Below are 13183 nucleotides of genomic sequence, written 5' to 3'. Positions count from 1 at the left end.
GTTCGTCTCGGCCTGAAGATTCTTTTCCTGGGACTTTCCGGTCCCTTCCGGGGGGTCTTCGGCTGCTTTTTGGGTTTCTTCGTTGTTTTGCACTTTTTCGTTGTGCATGTCGGTTTTACGAAGGACTCCGCCACGGTGCCCGACGAGGCCACAATTCAATGAATGAATGAATGAATGAATGAAAATCAATTAGCGTCCTATAGGTGGCCTAAGGCCAGAGTACCCCGTTACACAATACATAATGGTGTCACAATTCAATTGAACCCATAATGATTTTTTAATGTGCTTTTTATGAGTCGGCTAAGTTTTATTGGCTCTGAGCTCCTTATGCGTCATCAAATTTGTCTGGTCTCTTGGCCCAGTTGGTTAAGGCATCGTGCTAATAACGACAGCCGGTATGGAAACATGTCGGTTGGAAGCTGTTGTAAAATCAACTCTTCGCAATTAATGTCTCGGATCATGCAAATGAATCTCGATTCTATAGATCTCGGTTAACGCGAGGATCGGCGGTTCGATCCCGCCAGAGACCATACACATATGCATGTATGTATATACTTGTATATGCATGCATGCAATTTTTTGCAATTTAAAGTACTCGAGATCTAGATCGATCGGCCGGTATACACATATATATATATATATATATATTGTGTATATATATATATATATACACCGGTCGGCGTTGTTCCGCGCAAGCGGGGCGGAAGTCAAAAACCTGACGGCCCGCCTGCAAAGCGACGCAAAAGGTGGACAAAAAGCAAATTTTTTTGGTCTTTTGATTTCGAAGTCGATTTTCTCGAAATTTTTGTATGGCACCATACCTTTTTTTTACGGCAGCAGAAACTAGAGATTCAGGGCTACAAATTGGTCTAGCTTTTATGGCGATTGGAGAGTCCGAATTTTGAGTTCTTGGAAGATGCTTCAGCCGCACCATAGTAAAGTGCGATCAATTTTCCTGAGGGCCACCAAAAAAATGGTACTTCCGAGGCTTTCAGTCATAACTCAATGTAGAATAGGAATTGAGACCTAATATTTTGGATACTTACGATTCAGCTCTCTGGCTATCGATTAATATAACTTTTGTACTATTTCAATGTTGAGGTATAGCGGTTAGGAGAGTAACCGGGTACCGGTTAGGAGAGGAACCGAGGAATACCGGTTAAGAGCTCTAAAGGAACCGAGGAGTACCGGTCCGGCAATGGAGTGAGAGATAAAAGGAGGAGATTCCCATGGTTGGAGAAGTAAGCAAATAGACCGTAATGCAGGAACTCACCGGGGACCAAGTCTCTGACACACAACCAGTAGCTGCGACAGAAAGAATGGATAAGGATCCATTCATCTAACATAATCCACGTATTACTGACACTCGGAGTTGATTCCTCTGGAGCGAATAATGGAATTTAGAAGTATGATTAAGCAGACATCAAGGCTCCAGACTATGAAATGGTTTGCTTATTAACTTTTTGGCCTTTTTCAACAGATTCGGGTTAACGCTACTCATTCCTGGAGTTTAAAAATCATTTCAGTATAAAGCTTGAGGTCTGAGAAGGAAGGAAAGCCGTTGAATCCCTTAGAAAGCACAAAGAAAGCACCTATGCCTGAACTTAAGTGAACATATTTCAGATGGGTCAATTGATTCCCATAACCTTGTATATAAGCTGAGAATAGCCCCATAACGTTTTTAGTCCATAGTCATGGTGCCAAAAAAAGGCAAGGAAATTGGAGTCTAAGATCCTGCATGCCTTCTCAGAGAGATGTATGAACCTTCTGACTCCATTGAGGAATAAGATGCGCGTCGTCGATATTAGCGACTTTATATTCGTAAAAGGAAGTAACTACGGAATAGATTCAATTGCCGAATTTTCCATAACAAAAAATAGTCTTCCCTCAACAGAAGAGCTCTTTTTAAATATTGTACCGGGTATACAGAGTTAATGTGTATACTTGTGTAGATGTAATAATACCCGGATGTTACAGTTGCTCATACCACCAATTGTTAACATAAAAGGGCAGGGCCAATCAGGTACAGTTATTAAAAAAAGTTGCAGGTATCCGTAACAACAAGTTTAAACGAGGGTTGAAGATACCGCGCATGTCTATGACGACAACATGTGGTAAAACATTCGTCTTCGGTACTGCGCCTTGCTGAAGATCACTACATGTACCCTCGGAAGTGATGCCCAGAAAAATGCTACGAGCAAATAAAGGCTCCAAAATTCCAATTGGCAAAGTCTACTTTCCAATTTTAAAATCTCTCTTCAGAATTGGGCTTTTGCCATTGTGCCTATTGTAGTTACCGGTACAATACAATTTCTTTCCTGCAGCTTGCGTCAGGGGTGTTCGCCGATCATAGAACAACAACATGCATTCGTACCTTCAGCCACTTCATGTGGATGGACGTGGTTTATAGGTATCTAAAGCGCTGCTCGTAGCTGGTTCGCTAGTCGCATTTTGATAAACTATGGGGTCGACTCCGTCAAAGCAAGTAGATAGCCAAGCTGCTGCTGCAGCCCCACCAACATTTCCTGATATAATTCATCTCTACTACAAAAATTCCATGCGATCTGTTCACATCACTCTTGGCGAACATAAAGCCACGCCTAAATACTTTGTGAGCATCGATACGAATTGGTGGGGTCATATAACGCTGTATAATGGTCCGTCAAAAGAGTACCCGCCAGTCGCGACAGCGGTGAGCAATAAATTCAATGATAATTCCATAATAACCCTGCCAGATCTTCTTGGATCTGGTGAAGGAAAAGTGCAAGAGGAACTTCGATGCCATCATAAGTTTCTGAAAAGCCAATTTGACTTCTCGATCTGGGTTAAAGATGGCCAGGGCTATCATCGTGAGACGTTTAGATGGCGTAAGGCGAAGCGAGCAGAGCTCAAGGGCTTAGTTGAGAGCCATTGGTCTGGATGGAAGCTGGTGAGATTTGAGGGCGACGAAGAGGGCGATGCGCCATTTGCTCTTTGGAACGATGACTCGGTCATGAAGGGTACCAAGGGCGCAACTTTTCGATTTGTAGGCAAAGGTGCTGCCGGGGAAATGGGCAGTTTATGGAGTCTTATGGCAATATTGACTTGGCTGAGAGTATGGCAGGTGATGATGCAGTCAATGGAGGCAGCCGCCCTAGCAGCAGCTTGATCCACTACGTATCAATACTCATGACCTCTGCGCAGGTTTAGACATTTAGATATGGCAGTTTTTGCCTTTCACTTTTCCGATAGCTTTCTGCCGTACTTGAAGCCTTTCTCAATTAGGGTGAAGAACTTCAAAACCATTTATTATTTACAAAGCATCACTATATCTAGTCATAACATACAGTTCACCTGCTTTACATCTCGGAATATATACAATAATAATAATAAAAAACATAGCCAGGCCAATAAATAAATAACGTGCGTTCCCTCGTCATCAAAATCATCGCTTTTATGCCACAGCGCCCAGCCCCAAGAGAAGCAGCTGGGCAGCGAACTGAAGAGACCAAAACCCGACCTTGCGCAGGCGGATTGCTCTAGCCTCGTCATCGGCGACATTTTTGGCAAACGCCTCATAGACCTCGGCACTAACATCATCCATGAGCCCGCTGTCGTAGATGGTCCAGGAGCCCTCAAAGTCTTTGAGTCGTTTCACGACGCGACAGTTGATAGGGATGTACGTGTCTCTGGAGTTAATATATGCAACAATAGGCCTGATCAATGCATTGTTGATGTAGGTGAGGTCAGACGTGAAGAGGGGCACGGCGGCACGCGTATTATTGAGCTGCACGCGCAGGTCGACGACAACGTACTTGTGCTGTTCTCGCTCCCGAGCCTTTTCCTCGACAGAGGTGACCACCTCGCGCCCGGCTGTCTTGTTTCGAGACGAGAGGTTCGCTTCCCACCGTTCGACAATGTCTTGCACAACCTCAGACAGCTTAAATTCCTCCGCATCGGCAGGGAGCATGACATCGGCCAGCAAGTCAACATTGCCCGACTCAATCCAGCCAAAGGGGCCGTCGATGCCCCGGTTTAAATGGCGTATATCCACCCCGTCGATGCGCAGGCGGCTGATCTTCTTCCATGGTGAGTCAGCACTATCCTGGGAGAATGGGCGCGTCAGCTGGCGCGGATGGATCGTAAATAGCGAGTTATCGTAGCAGCCAGACATGTTGGTCGCCGATAATATGTCGTAGAACAACCAATGTTTCCTCAACTGGGGCATCTCGCAGTTGAAAATGGACACGTTAAACGGCTTTTCTTCGCCGGGCTGGTATAGAGCGACCAATGCATCTTCCATCTTGAAGTTGTCAATTTCAAAGTCGCCATGCTGGTGGACGTTTTTGTACTTCTTCGGATCGTCGCCTTCGTCCCATTTGACGTAGCTGCGGTCTACGACGCCTCGGATGCCTTTGACTTCGACGTCCTTGAGGAATCCGCGTCCGTCCATCCACTTGCTTACTGAAACCGTGACCGACACAGTCTCAATGGTGAGGTCGAACTGAGTGTAGTTGCCGTCGTCATCCTCTTCTTCCACAGACTGCTCTTCTATGCGGGGAACCGGAGCAAAGTGGGCCCGTTCATGGGCAGCTTGGGTGGCCTTGGCCGCAGCAGCAGCCACCTTCTGCGAGCCCTTGTGCACGCCAAGCACGGCTCTATCCTTCTTGCCTGGTCGACGCGATACAAACACCTTGTTGAACGAAATAACGCCATCACGCCAATTGGGCACGATTGCATTTTCAAACACCACGGTGAGTCCCGTCTCTCTAGTGAGGATGTTGCCCACCCAGCGCGCGAATGCGTCCTGTGCCGAGACTGTGTTCATAGTGAGGAGTATGAGCGAGCAGAATGTTGTTGTTCCCAGGAGAATCCACAGAAGATTGCCGACTAAGATCCACGAGAACATGGCGCTAATATCGTCTATGTTAAAGGGGCGCACCTGACGGATGAGAAGCCATTTCATGCGGATACGTATGCGCTCAAACGCGCCGGACGCCGCTGCCAGCAATTCTTCTTTAGTCGGGCGGTGCCAATGAGAGTCCTCTTCCTTTGCATTTTCATTTACGGGATCCTCCTTTTCATTGGCCTCCTTTTTGGATTCATTCAAGATCTTTCTGGACTCATTGAGCTCATTCGAAATCTTCCCAGACTCATTGGGCTTTTTCGAAAACTTCCCAGACTCATTGGGCTCATTCGGTGTCTTCTTGAACTCATTGGGCTCGCTTGAAGCCCTCTTAGGTTCATTCAGCTCATTTCTGAGCCTCTCGCCCGGGCCAGTGGACATTTGACGAACCCCAAGAGCCATCCTTGTCCAGTGAGCGGACGTACCCCACACGATGCGCGACACTCGAAACGACTCTGGGGGGCCAGGTCGGCCCTGATCCACGCTCCACAGCCGTCCTCCACCAAAATTAACCCCAATTGGTCTGGATGGCTTGAGCACCGGTTGCCTAGCAAGCCTCGACAGGTCTCTTGTGTGCGTCCTTATCAGCGAGAGCAACCCGCCCGGGGTTGCTTTCCACTGAAGCCGGGCACATATCCGAGTATACATACTGCCATATCCCGCGCTATATAACTCGCCAAAAGAACACGATATCTTACTGACTTTTTTTCTGCTCTCAAACGGCCCTTGTGAAAGCCTCAATCCTCTCGCATTCACATCCGAGAAATCGCTAATTTTGCGAAAAAAATGGTGGTGGCGGCCGAGCACCGGGGGCGCTCACAGACCACGGCTGGGGGTCGATGGGCTACGTTGGGAGCAATGCGCCTGCGCAAGCGAAGCGAAAATTACATCGATTAAATTTTTTTTTTATCGGCGACAGCCCGACAGCACCTGATAACCGGTCCAGAAGATAGAAGAGATGTCGGCTCCTACCGCAAGAATAGACAAGCCAGAGGCTCCAGTAGTGCACCGACCAGCTGAAGTGGACGAGGATGAAGTTCTCATCGATGCCAGCAGCGCAGCTAAGCCACAGACTACGGAGGAGGAGCAGCCGACGACGCAGGCTTCAGAGGACGTTGTGATGGACGAAGAGGGCAAGCCGCGGTTCGGATCCGTGGCCGACAAAGGCCGGCGAGTGAAGCTCGAGACCAGATCTATTCAGATTCCGCCGCATAGAGTGGCTCCACTAAAAACGACGTGGAGAAAGATATATCCGCCCCTGGTGGACCACCTCAAACTGCAGGTCAAGTTTGTGGACCGGGCCAAGGACCGCAGAGTCATGATCCGGACGTGCAAGACGACGACGGATCCAGGCGCTATTCAGAAGGGCGAAGACTTCATTCGTGCATTCACCCTCGGGTTTGACGTTGACGATGCGATTGCATTGCTGCGGCTGGACGATTTGTATATTGAGACCTTTGAGGTCAAGGACGTCAAGACGCTTACGGGAGACCATTTGAGCAGAGCCATCGGCCGAATCGCCGGTAAGGACGGCAAGACGAAGTTTGCCATTGAGAATGCGTCGCGCACCCGTGTCGTGCTCGCTGACTCGAAGATTCACATCCTCGGCGGGTTCAACAACATTAAGATCGCACGAGAGACCATCGTCAGTCTGATTCTCGGTGCCCCGCCAGGAAAGGTGTATGGCAACCTGCGGACTATCTCGTCGCGAATGAAGGAACGATTCTAACTGTATTTCTGTATATGCATTCCCTGTTATGGGGTTCTTTAATCAATTGTAACGGAATCCTCCGCTGAGGCTGGCCCTCGAATACCTTCTTTTGCCTAGATTGATTGAGGGGACCAGTCCGCCCGCCCCCCAAATTCCCTGGGGCTCCGCTGCGCGGAGTTACCTGTTGATAGGGGATAATTGAGCCTTCCGCAAAGCGGAGCTACGGGAGCTCGAGGACACTCACTTGGTAGGATAATCTAGAATAACTTAGTACATTACAATTCGTTAGTTGAATTACGAGTAGCCCCGTTTCGCCAGGACAGTGTCAATTCTGTCCCATATTTTCTCGACCGCCTCCTTATCCTTGAACCGCTTGTTGCGGTCAAGCTCAATTATATTAACGTTCCAATGCTTGAGCGCCGGGGGCACGGGGTCGCCTTTGTACACCACTGCGAAGCCCATGACCTTGCGGAACAACTCGTTCGGGTCTGGCCAGAAGTACGACTTCAGCTGCCACGGCTGGCCCGTGACAAACACCGCCACAACACGGCTCCAGTTCTCCGGCTTGAAGTTCTCGACACTGTCGGCTACGACAAAGCGCACCTTGGACCCGAGCTTGGGCGAATACCGCGACATGAACTGGATGGCCGACCCGGCACCGGCGGAATTAACCGCTGGCGCGAACACGCCCTGCTCAAAGAACTCCTTGGCGTTGGCCCGGTTGAGCACCGAGGACATGGACGGCGAGATGAGGATGACGGGCTCGTTGCGGCGCCGATCTTTGCCCGACCCGCCGCTGGAGCTGCTGGCCGCCGCGCCCGCCGCACGGTGGTGTGCCGCCGCCGCCGCGCCCTTGGTCTTGCGCGACTTGAACGGCGTCAGAATCTTGCTCACGCACTCTGACGACACGGAGCTGAAGTCAATCGCCTTGCTCCCCCTTAACGCCGTGTTGTGGTCGACCAGCACGCGCTCGTTTTCGTAGATCTCGCGCAGCTCGGGGTCAATCTCGCGTTTGGCGGGCACGACGCTCGACTCGGCGGCCCTCTTTGTCTCCCGTGCCGCGCCCGCCTCGAGTGGCGCTATGTACTCAGAAGCCGTCGATGCACCCTCGAGCCATGCCAGGAGCTCGCTTCGCTCGAGGAACCGCAGCGTCGGGATGCCCTTCTCCGCAGACTGCGTCAGGTACTCGGCCATGTTGGCATTCTTGTAGAGCTGGCATTGGATCACTGCCTTTAGTGGGAGCTTCCTTTTGTCGCCGCTCGCCTTGTCTTCCACCTCGAACTGTGTAGGCCGATCCAGCTCGAGATCGATGGCATCCTCGCCAAACCCAGGCACGGGCTCAAAGTGCACCACGGTCGCCGGACCAATGTCGTTGGTCGCCGATCCGTCCGCCAGCCGGAACTCGTATTTGACCTTGCCCGTAACCGCTGAGCGGAACACACTTAAAGCGTCCACTTCTGACATTTTCTTCGTCCCTCTCTGCTCCGCTGGACGTGATGCTGTCGGACTTGATGCTGGGTTCCGCACTTGATATGCTGGGTTGGTGGTGAAAAATGCCCTCCCCCCTCCGTTGCTCCCAACGCTGCACAACGCACAGAACCATCACCATACATTGCCATACCATTATACCACCATACCAGGAGACCAAGTTACGGTTGGCTTTTTAACAAGAATAGAGAATAATGTCACTGGCGACGGTGGGTTCGTATAAAGACGAACCGCTAGTAAATGCGCTACAGGACTTGGCAGTCCGGTTTATAATAAACTGCCCCGCAGAGGACTTGGAGTCGTCGGAGGTGAGTCCGGGCGCCCTTCTTGGATGCATAAGAGACTAATGGATTGTTTAGCGGCTGTTTTTCCAAATAGAAGAGGCACAATGGTTTTATGAAGACTTCGTACGGGTCGAGAACCCCTCGCTGCCTTCGATGAAGCTCAAGACCTTTGTCGAACGGCTATTTCAGGCGTGCCCGATCCTCGAGGTATTTTCGGCAGACACATACACTGACCTGGCCAAGTTCCAGAGCTACAAGTCCATCATTCCCGTGCGCGGAGCCATTATCCTAAACAAAAAGATGACCAAGGCGCTCATGGTCAAGGGATGGAAGCAGGGTGCGTCATGGGGCTTCCCGCGGGGCAAGATTAACAAGGACGAGCGCGACGATTTGTGCGCCATCCGTGAGGTCTACGAGGAAATTGGCTACGACATCTCACCGTTTTTGGCGGAACAGGACTATATTGAGGTGACGATCCGGCAGAAGAACATCCGGCTCTACATTATCCGCGGTGTTCCTTCGAACACGGCGTTCAAGCCGCAGACGCGAAAGGAGATTAGCAAAATCGAATGGCACGACGTGAACAAACTGCCTGCGTACTCGCGAAACCCCAAAAACAACTCGCAGTGGGAGTACTTCATGGTTGCCCCGTTCATGCCGGGACTGAGCAAGTACATCAAGAAGGCGCGAGGCGAGAAGTCGAGTCTCAGCAAGAAGGAGGCCAAGGCGCTCAAGAGTCTGCTGGGAGTGAGTGGAGCTGAAGCCAAGGCAGAGGCCCGGCAGGCTCCTGTGACGGCTGAGATAACAGATGCCTCGGCCGAGGAATTGCTGCGGCTTATCAAGAGTGGAGGAGGCAAGGACGAGAAGCAGGCTGGCAAGGAGGATCGAAAGATTTTGCTCGATCTCATTAACGAGAAGAAGGAAGGTGCTGATGAAATGTCCAATGCCCGAGAGCTACTGTCGATGCTCCAGACGGAAATGCAGCACGACATGCCCATGGTGCAGCCACCGCCAGTACCACCAATGCCAATGGGCCAATGGCCCAACGGCATTGTTCCGCCGCCTCTTCCGCCACCACCAATGGGTTTGCCCTTGGGAATGCCTCCCATTCCGCCGCCAGGGATGCCGTGGGGCATTCCTCCTCCACCGCCGCCTCCCCCTGGCACGCGGTGGCCCATGGCACCACCACCAATTCCACCAATTCCACCAATTCCGCCTCCACAACCACAGAATCAGCATAGCCATGCATCTACTGTCAATGTTGTTTCGGAGGACGGGCGTGACAGCCTAATCAGCTATAATGCACCGCCTCCTCCGCCGCCGAATCCGGTGCTCATGTCGCTGTTACAAAAGAGGAAGACAACCGGTAGCAAGCCGAATGGAGGCGGGAATAGCGAGAAGGCTGTTGACCATCGATTTGAGAGTTACCGGTCGCTCAAGAACAAGACAACCGATTTTGGCGAGGTTAGCGGAGGCAAGAGCGCGCTGTTGTCGCTTTTGGGCGGGGACAGTAAACTCGCAGAAAGCAATGATACTGGCAAGGACGATTTGATGAAGTTGTTGAAGGGTGGCGGGGATAAGCCCGAGAACGAGCTTATGAATTTGTTGAAGGGTAATACGCCAAAGACGGCGAGAAGCGACGAGCAGACAGACAGCAATGCGTTGATGAGCCTTTTGAAAGGCGCTCAGCCTAAAGAAGAAGAAACTACAGCACATCTAATGAAGTTGCTGAGAGGAGATGTCCGACCGCCCCAGGAAAAGCGGACTACGGAATCTGCGCAGGTTTCGTCTGACAGTAGTAAGGATCTGATGAACTTGCTTCGGAAATCGCCACCCGCTGTGGAGCCGTCAAAGCCCGAACCAACCAGCAGCAGCAGTAGCAGCGGCAACGAGTTGACGAACTTACCCAATGGCAAGCCAGCATCACATTCGAGCGAGAGTAGTAGCGCCAAGACGGATCTTATGAGCTTGCTAAATCCCGGCAAGGAGAAGAGAGGAGATTTGTTGAAATTGGTCAAAGGCGGAGAAAAGCCGAATGACAAGACGAGCGAAGACGAAGAAGACCTCATGAAACTTCTCCTGAGCGGAAGAAAGGGAATGGAAGGAGCGGCAGGGGCCATTCCGCAAGTGGGACACGCTAAGGGAAAGGAGACGCATAAATCATTGCCCATACAGAGGCGATCCTCGGCAGGCGCTGCTCTCATGGACCTACTTAATCCGCGAGGTAATGCTTCCCATCGAGCGGAGGAGAGCAAATTCGGAGAAGCCAAGCCAGCTAGTGCTAATAATAACACTGCCCCAGCATCGTCGAACGAGCTTATGAATTTGTTGAATGGTGGGTCTCATCCGTCATCCCCTAAATTGATGCAGGAAAGGACCGTTGCCGAGCTTTTGCCTGCAGCAAATGGGGAACCATTGCATTATCGGCAGGACCGCGCGCCGTCATCGAGCCAAAGCCAGAGCCAGAGTCTGAGTCTGAGCCAAAACCAAAGCCAAAGCCAAAGCCAAAGGGCTGTCGATCTCATGGGCCTGCTCAATGGGGGCTCCTCTGGGGACAATTCTTCCTCTTCAGCTGCTGCGACTTTAACTTCAACTACTTCTCCCGCTTTGCCTTCTGTAGGTGCGACTTCGGGGTCCGGCAAGAGAAATAGCAGTGGCGCACAGTCATTGATGGCTCTGTTGAACCCAACTTCTGCCTCATCTGCCTCGAAGTCGTCGGTTATGTCCTCGTCAGCGGCAGTAGGGAACACAGACACGTCAAGTCATGCAGTTCATATACCAAAGGAGGAAAAGCGATCGGCGGAGCCGCAGACCAAACAGGGAGCTGCAGACCTAACAGTGCCTGGGGGTTCGACAGATGCCGAGGAGAACCCCATGGCTAAGTTCCTGCGGGACTTTAGCAGTGGACGAATTTAGGTGCCCGCAGGCAATATATGCAAACCAGCGACAGCCAGACTAGACTTTAAGGGAACCACGCCATTTTGTCCTATAGCAAAGAACCCATTATTAAAAATAGCAGAGAGCGGGTATATATGAAACGCCTCACCACTGTACTGAGGCTGCCTATTACGTCAAGGCCAATATTAGCAGCAGTATGATGATATGTAGGAGCGAGACAGCGAGTCTGGAGGGGCCCAAAAAAACCTCCCTAAACGTAATGATATGCATGTCCTAAGCCTTCTTAGTGCTTCAACCGTTAAATGTTATGCCTACAGAAGCAAGCCGTGCATATCCATTTCGCTGCATGTAGGCCCCGTAGCCTGGTTCCAGGTGGTGCAAGGATGTCGGCACTTTTTTCATGCGCATAGGCAGTACCCGCTTAAACTGTAGGGGGTGCCGAACCCGTTGCAAATTTCAGGGGTTAGCTACGCTACCCACCACCCAGCAAGCGGGCTCTATCGCCTACCGGCATAGCCAGGGTGAGAGAGAGGCCCTCAGAGGATGCAGCTCGCATCTATATATAACAACCGCAGGCCCTCCCATCCATGGATGATAGCCCATTTTAAAATCTCATCCGTGGTAGTAGTGTGTGCTGGCCTCGCAAGAACCCCACGATGACTTCCGAGTACGAGGCTGACATCTTTGCCCATATCGCGCAAATGCAGCAGGCGACGCTGCCCGACGTGAGCATGATAGAGACCCAGCCCGAGTTGAGCTGGTCGATGCGGCCGTACCTGCTTGACTTCATGATCGAGTCCCATCAAGAGCTGGCCTTGAAGATGGAGACGCTCTACCTCGCCGTCAACATCCTGGACCGGTACGCGTCCAAGCGCATTGTCTACAAGCGGCATTACCAGCTGGTCGGGTGCACAGCGCTGTGGATCGCCAGCAAGTACTACGACAAGAACAGCTACGTGCCAACCCTGGAGGAGCTCAAGCTGCTGTGCTGCGGCGCCTACGAGAAGCACATGTTCGTCCAGATGGAGAGCCACATCCTGTCGACGCTCGAGTGGACGCTCGGCCACCCTACCGTTGACGGGTTCGTCGATCTTTTTAACGAGAGCTGCGGCGGCGGCCTGCTCGTGCGGTCCATCGCACTCTACCTGTGCGAGATGGCGCTCTACGACCGCGAACTCATTGCATTCGGCCCCTGTGCCACCGGTTACGCCGCCGTCGTGCTGACGAACCTGCTGCTCAACAACGGCAAGACGGTATCCCCGACGGCAACCTCGCCGGAGCAGGAGGAGGAGTATTACGAGTGCACGCGAATGCTCGCTCGCCTCGTCCTATCCAACCAAGTCCTCTCGGTCATTGTCAACAAGAAGTACTCGTCGCAGCGCTACTTGTTCGCCGCCTCGGTCGTGCGTGGCATCCTCGAAAAGGGCACCTCCACGCCAGTGCTCACCGCCGTCTCAACCTCAGCCCTCTCCATTGCATCCGCCTCCCCCTCGCTTTCATACGACGAGGAGTACGCCACGACCCCGGACTACGCCTACACCCCGTCGCCGGGCGTCTCCCCTGTGTCCACCCCTCGCTCTGCCAAAACCCCGGACACGCCGCTCTCCACCGCGACCGTCGTCAAGGTCGTTCCGGCGGTGCATGCCTTTGCCGCCTAATTATTTATCCGATACTAACGACATAAAAAAGTTCTTCCTGTAATATATCTCCTATAGACTCTTAATACGTTAATTTCCCCTTTGCTAAACCCTCCGCGAAGCGGAGCCACGGGAGCTCGAGGGCTGGCCCTCGAATACACTCCACTACGAGTACTAGTCCCCCCAAACCCCCCTGGGGCTCCACTTCGTGGAGAATTCCTCCGCGAAACAAAGCTATGGGGGCTGGACGTCTGATCCTCTAATATACACACTTGGTAGA

General features: G+C 51.8%; 6 protein-coding genes and 1 non-coding gene across 7 annotated transcripts; 5 read left to right on the top strand and 2 right to left on the bottom strand.

The window, feature by feature from the left end:
• Nucleotides 1-347: 347 nt before the first annotated feature.
• On the top strand, nucleotides 348-530 carry tRNA-Ile(AAT). Its single transcript has 2 exons — nucleotides 348-386; nucleotides 494-530. It is a non-coding gene; the product is annotated as a tRNA-Ile (tRNA).
• A 1931-nt stretch (nucleotides 531-2461) lies between these two features.
• Nucleotides 2462-3148, top strand: TRVA0_005S04192 (uncharacterized protein; the record flags this gene model as incomplete). Its single annotated transcript, XM_076682986.1, has 1 exon — nucleotides 2462-3148. The coding sequence occupies one exon, from the start codon at nucleotides 2462-2464 to the stop codon at nucleotides 3146-3148; it is 687 nt and encodes a 228-aa protein (XP_076542961.1).
• Nucleotides 3149-3433: 285 nt separating this feature from the next.
• MDM31 (mitochondrial distribution and morphology protein) lies at nucleotides 3434-5266 on the bottom strand (the record flags this gene model as incomplete). Its single annotated transcript, XM_076682985.1, has 1 exon — nucleotides 3434-5266. One exon carries the CDS (start codon nucleotides 5264-5266, stop codon nucleotides 3434-3436), a length of 1833 nt encoding a protein of 610 aa, XP_076542960.1.
• Nucleotides 5267-5843: 577 nt separating this feature from the next.
• PNO1 (Pno1p) lies at nucleotides 5844-6614 on the top strand (the record flags this gene model as incomplete). The annotated part of the gene is made up of 1 exon (XM_076682984.1): nucleotides 5844-6614. The coding sequence occupies one exon, from the start codon at nucleotides 5844-5846 to the stop codon at nucleotides 6612-6614; it is 771 nt and encodes a 256-aa protein (XP_076542959.1).
• A 276-nt stretch (nucleotides 6615-6890) lies between these two features.
• Nucleotides 6891-8060, bottom strand: CDC73 (Cdc73p; the record flags this gene model as incomplete). Its single annotated transcript, XM_076682983.1, has 1 exon — nucleotides 6891-8060. The coding sequence occupies one exon, from the start codon at nucleotides 8058-8060 to the stop codon at nucleotides 6891-6893; it is 1170 nt and encodes a 389-aa protein (XP_076542958.1).
• Nucleotides 8061-8278: 218 nt separating this feature from the next.
• DCP2 (decapping enzyme complex catalytic subunit) lies at nucleotides 8279-11284 on the top strand (the record flags this gene model as incomplete). The annotated part of the gene is made up of 2 exons (XM_076682982.1): nucleotides 8279-8392; nucleotides 8444-11284. 2 exons carry the CDS (start codon nucleotides 8279-8281, stop codon nucleotides 11282-11284), a joined length of 2955 nt encoding a protein of 984 aa, XP_076542957.1.
• Nucleotides 11285-11922: 638 nt separating this feature from the next.
• On the top strand, nucleotides 11923-12924 carry CLN3 (cyclin CLN3; the record flags this gene model as incomplete). Its single annotated transcript, XM_076682981.1, has 1 exon — nucleotides 11923-12924. The coding sequence occupies one exon, from the start codon at nucleotides 11923-11925 to the stop codon at nucleotides 12922-12924; it is 1002 nt and encodes a 333-aa protein (XP_076542956.1).
• Nucleotides 12925-13183: the final 259 nt, after the last annotated feature.

This window comes from Trichomonascus vanleenenianus (genome assembly GCF_965637985.1).
Source record: "Trichomonascus vanleenenianus strain CLIB 3782 genome assembly, contig: TRVA0_005S, whole genome shotgun sequence".
Taxonomy (NCBI): Eukaryota; Fungi; Ascomycota; class Dipodascomycetes; order Dipodascales; family Trichomonascaceae; genus Blastobotrys; species Blastobotrys vanleenenianus.
Note: the sequence above shows the minus strand (reverse complement) of the source record. Positions and strands in the feature narration are given on the sequence as shown.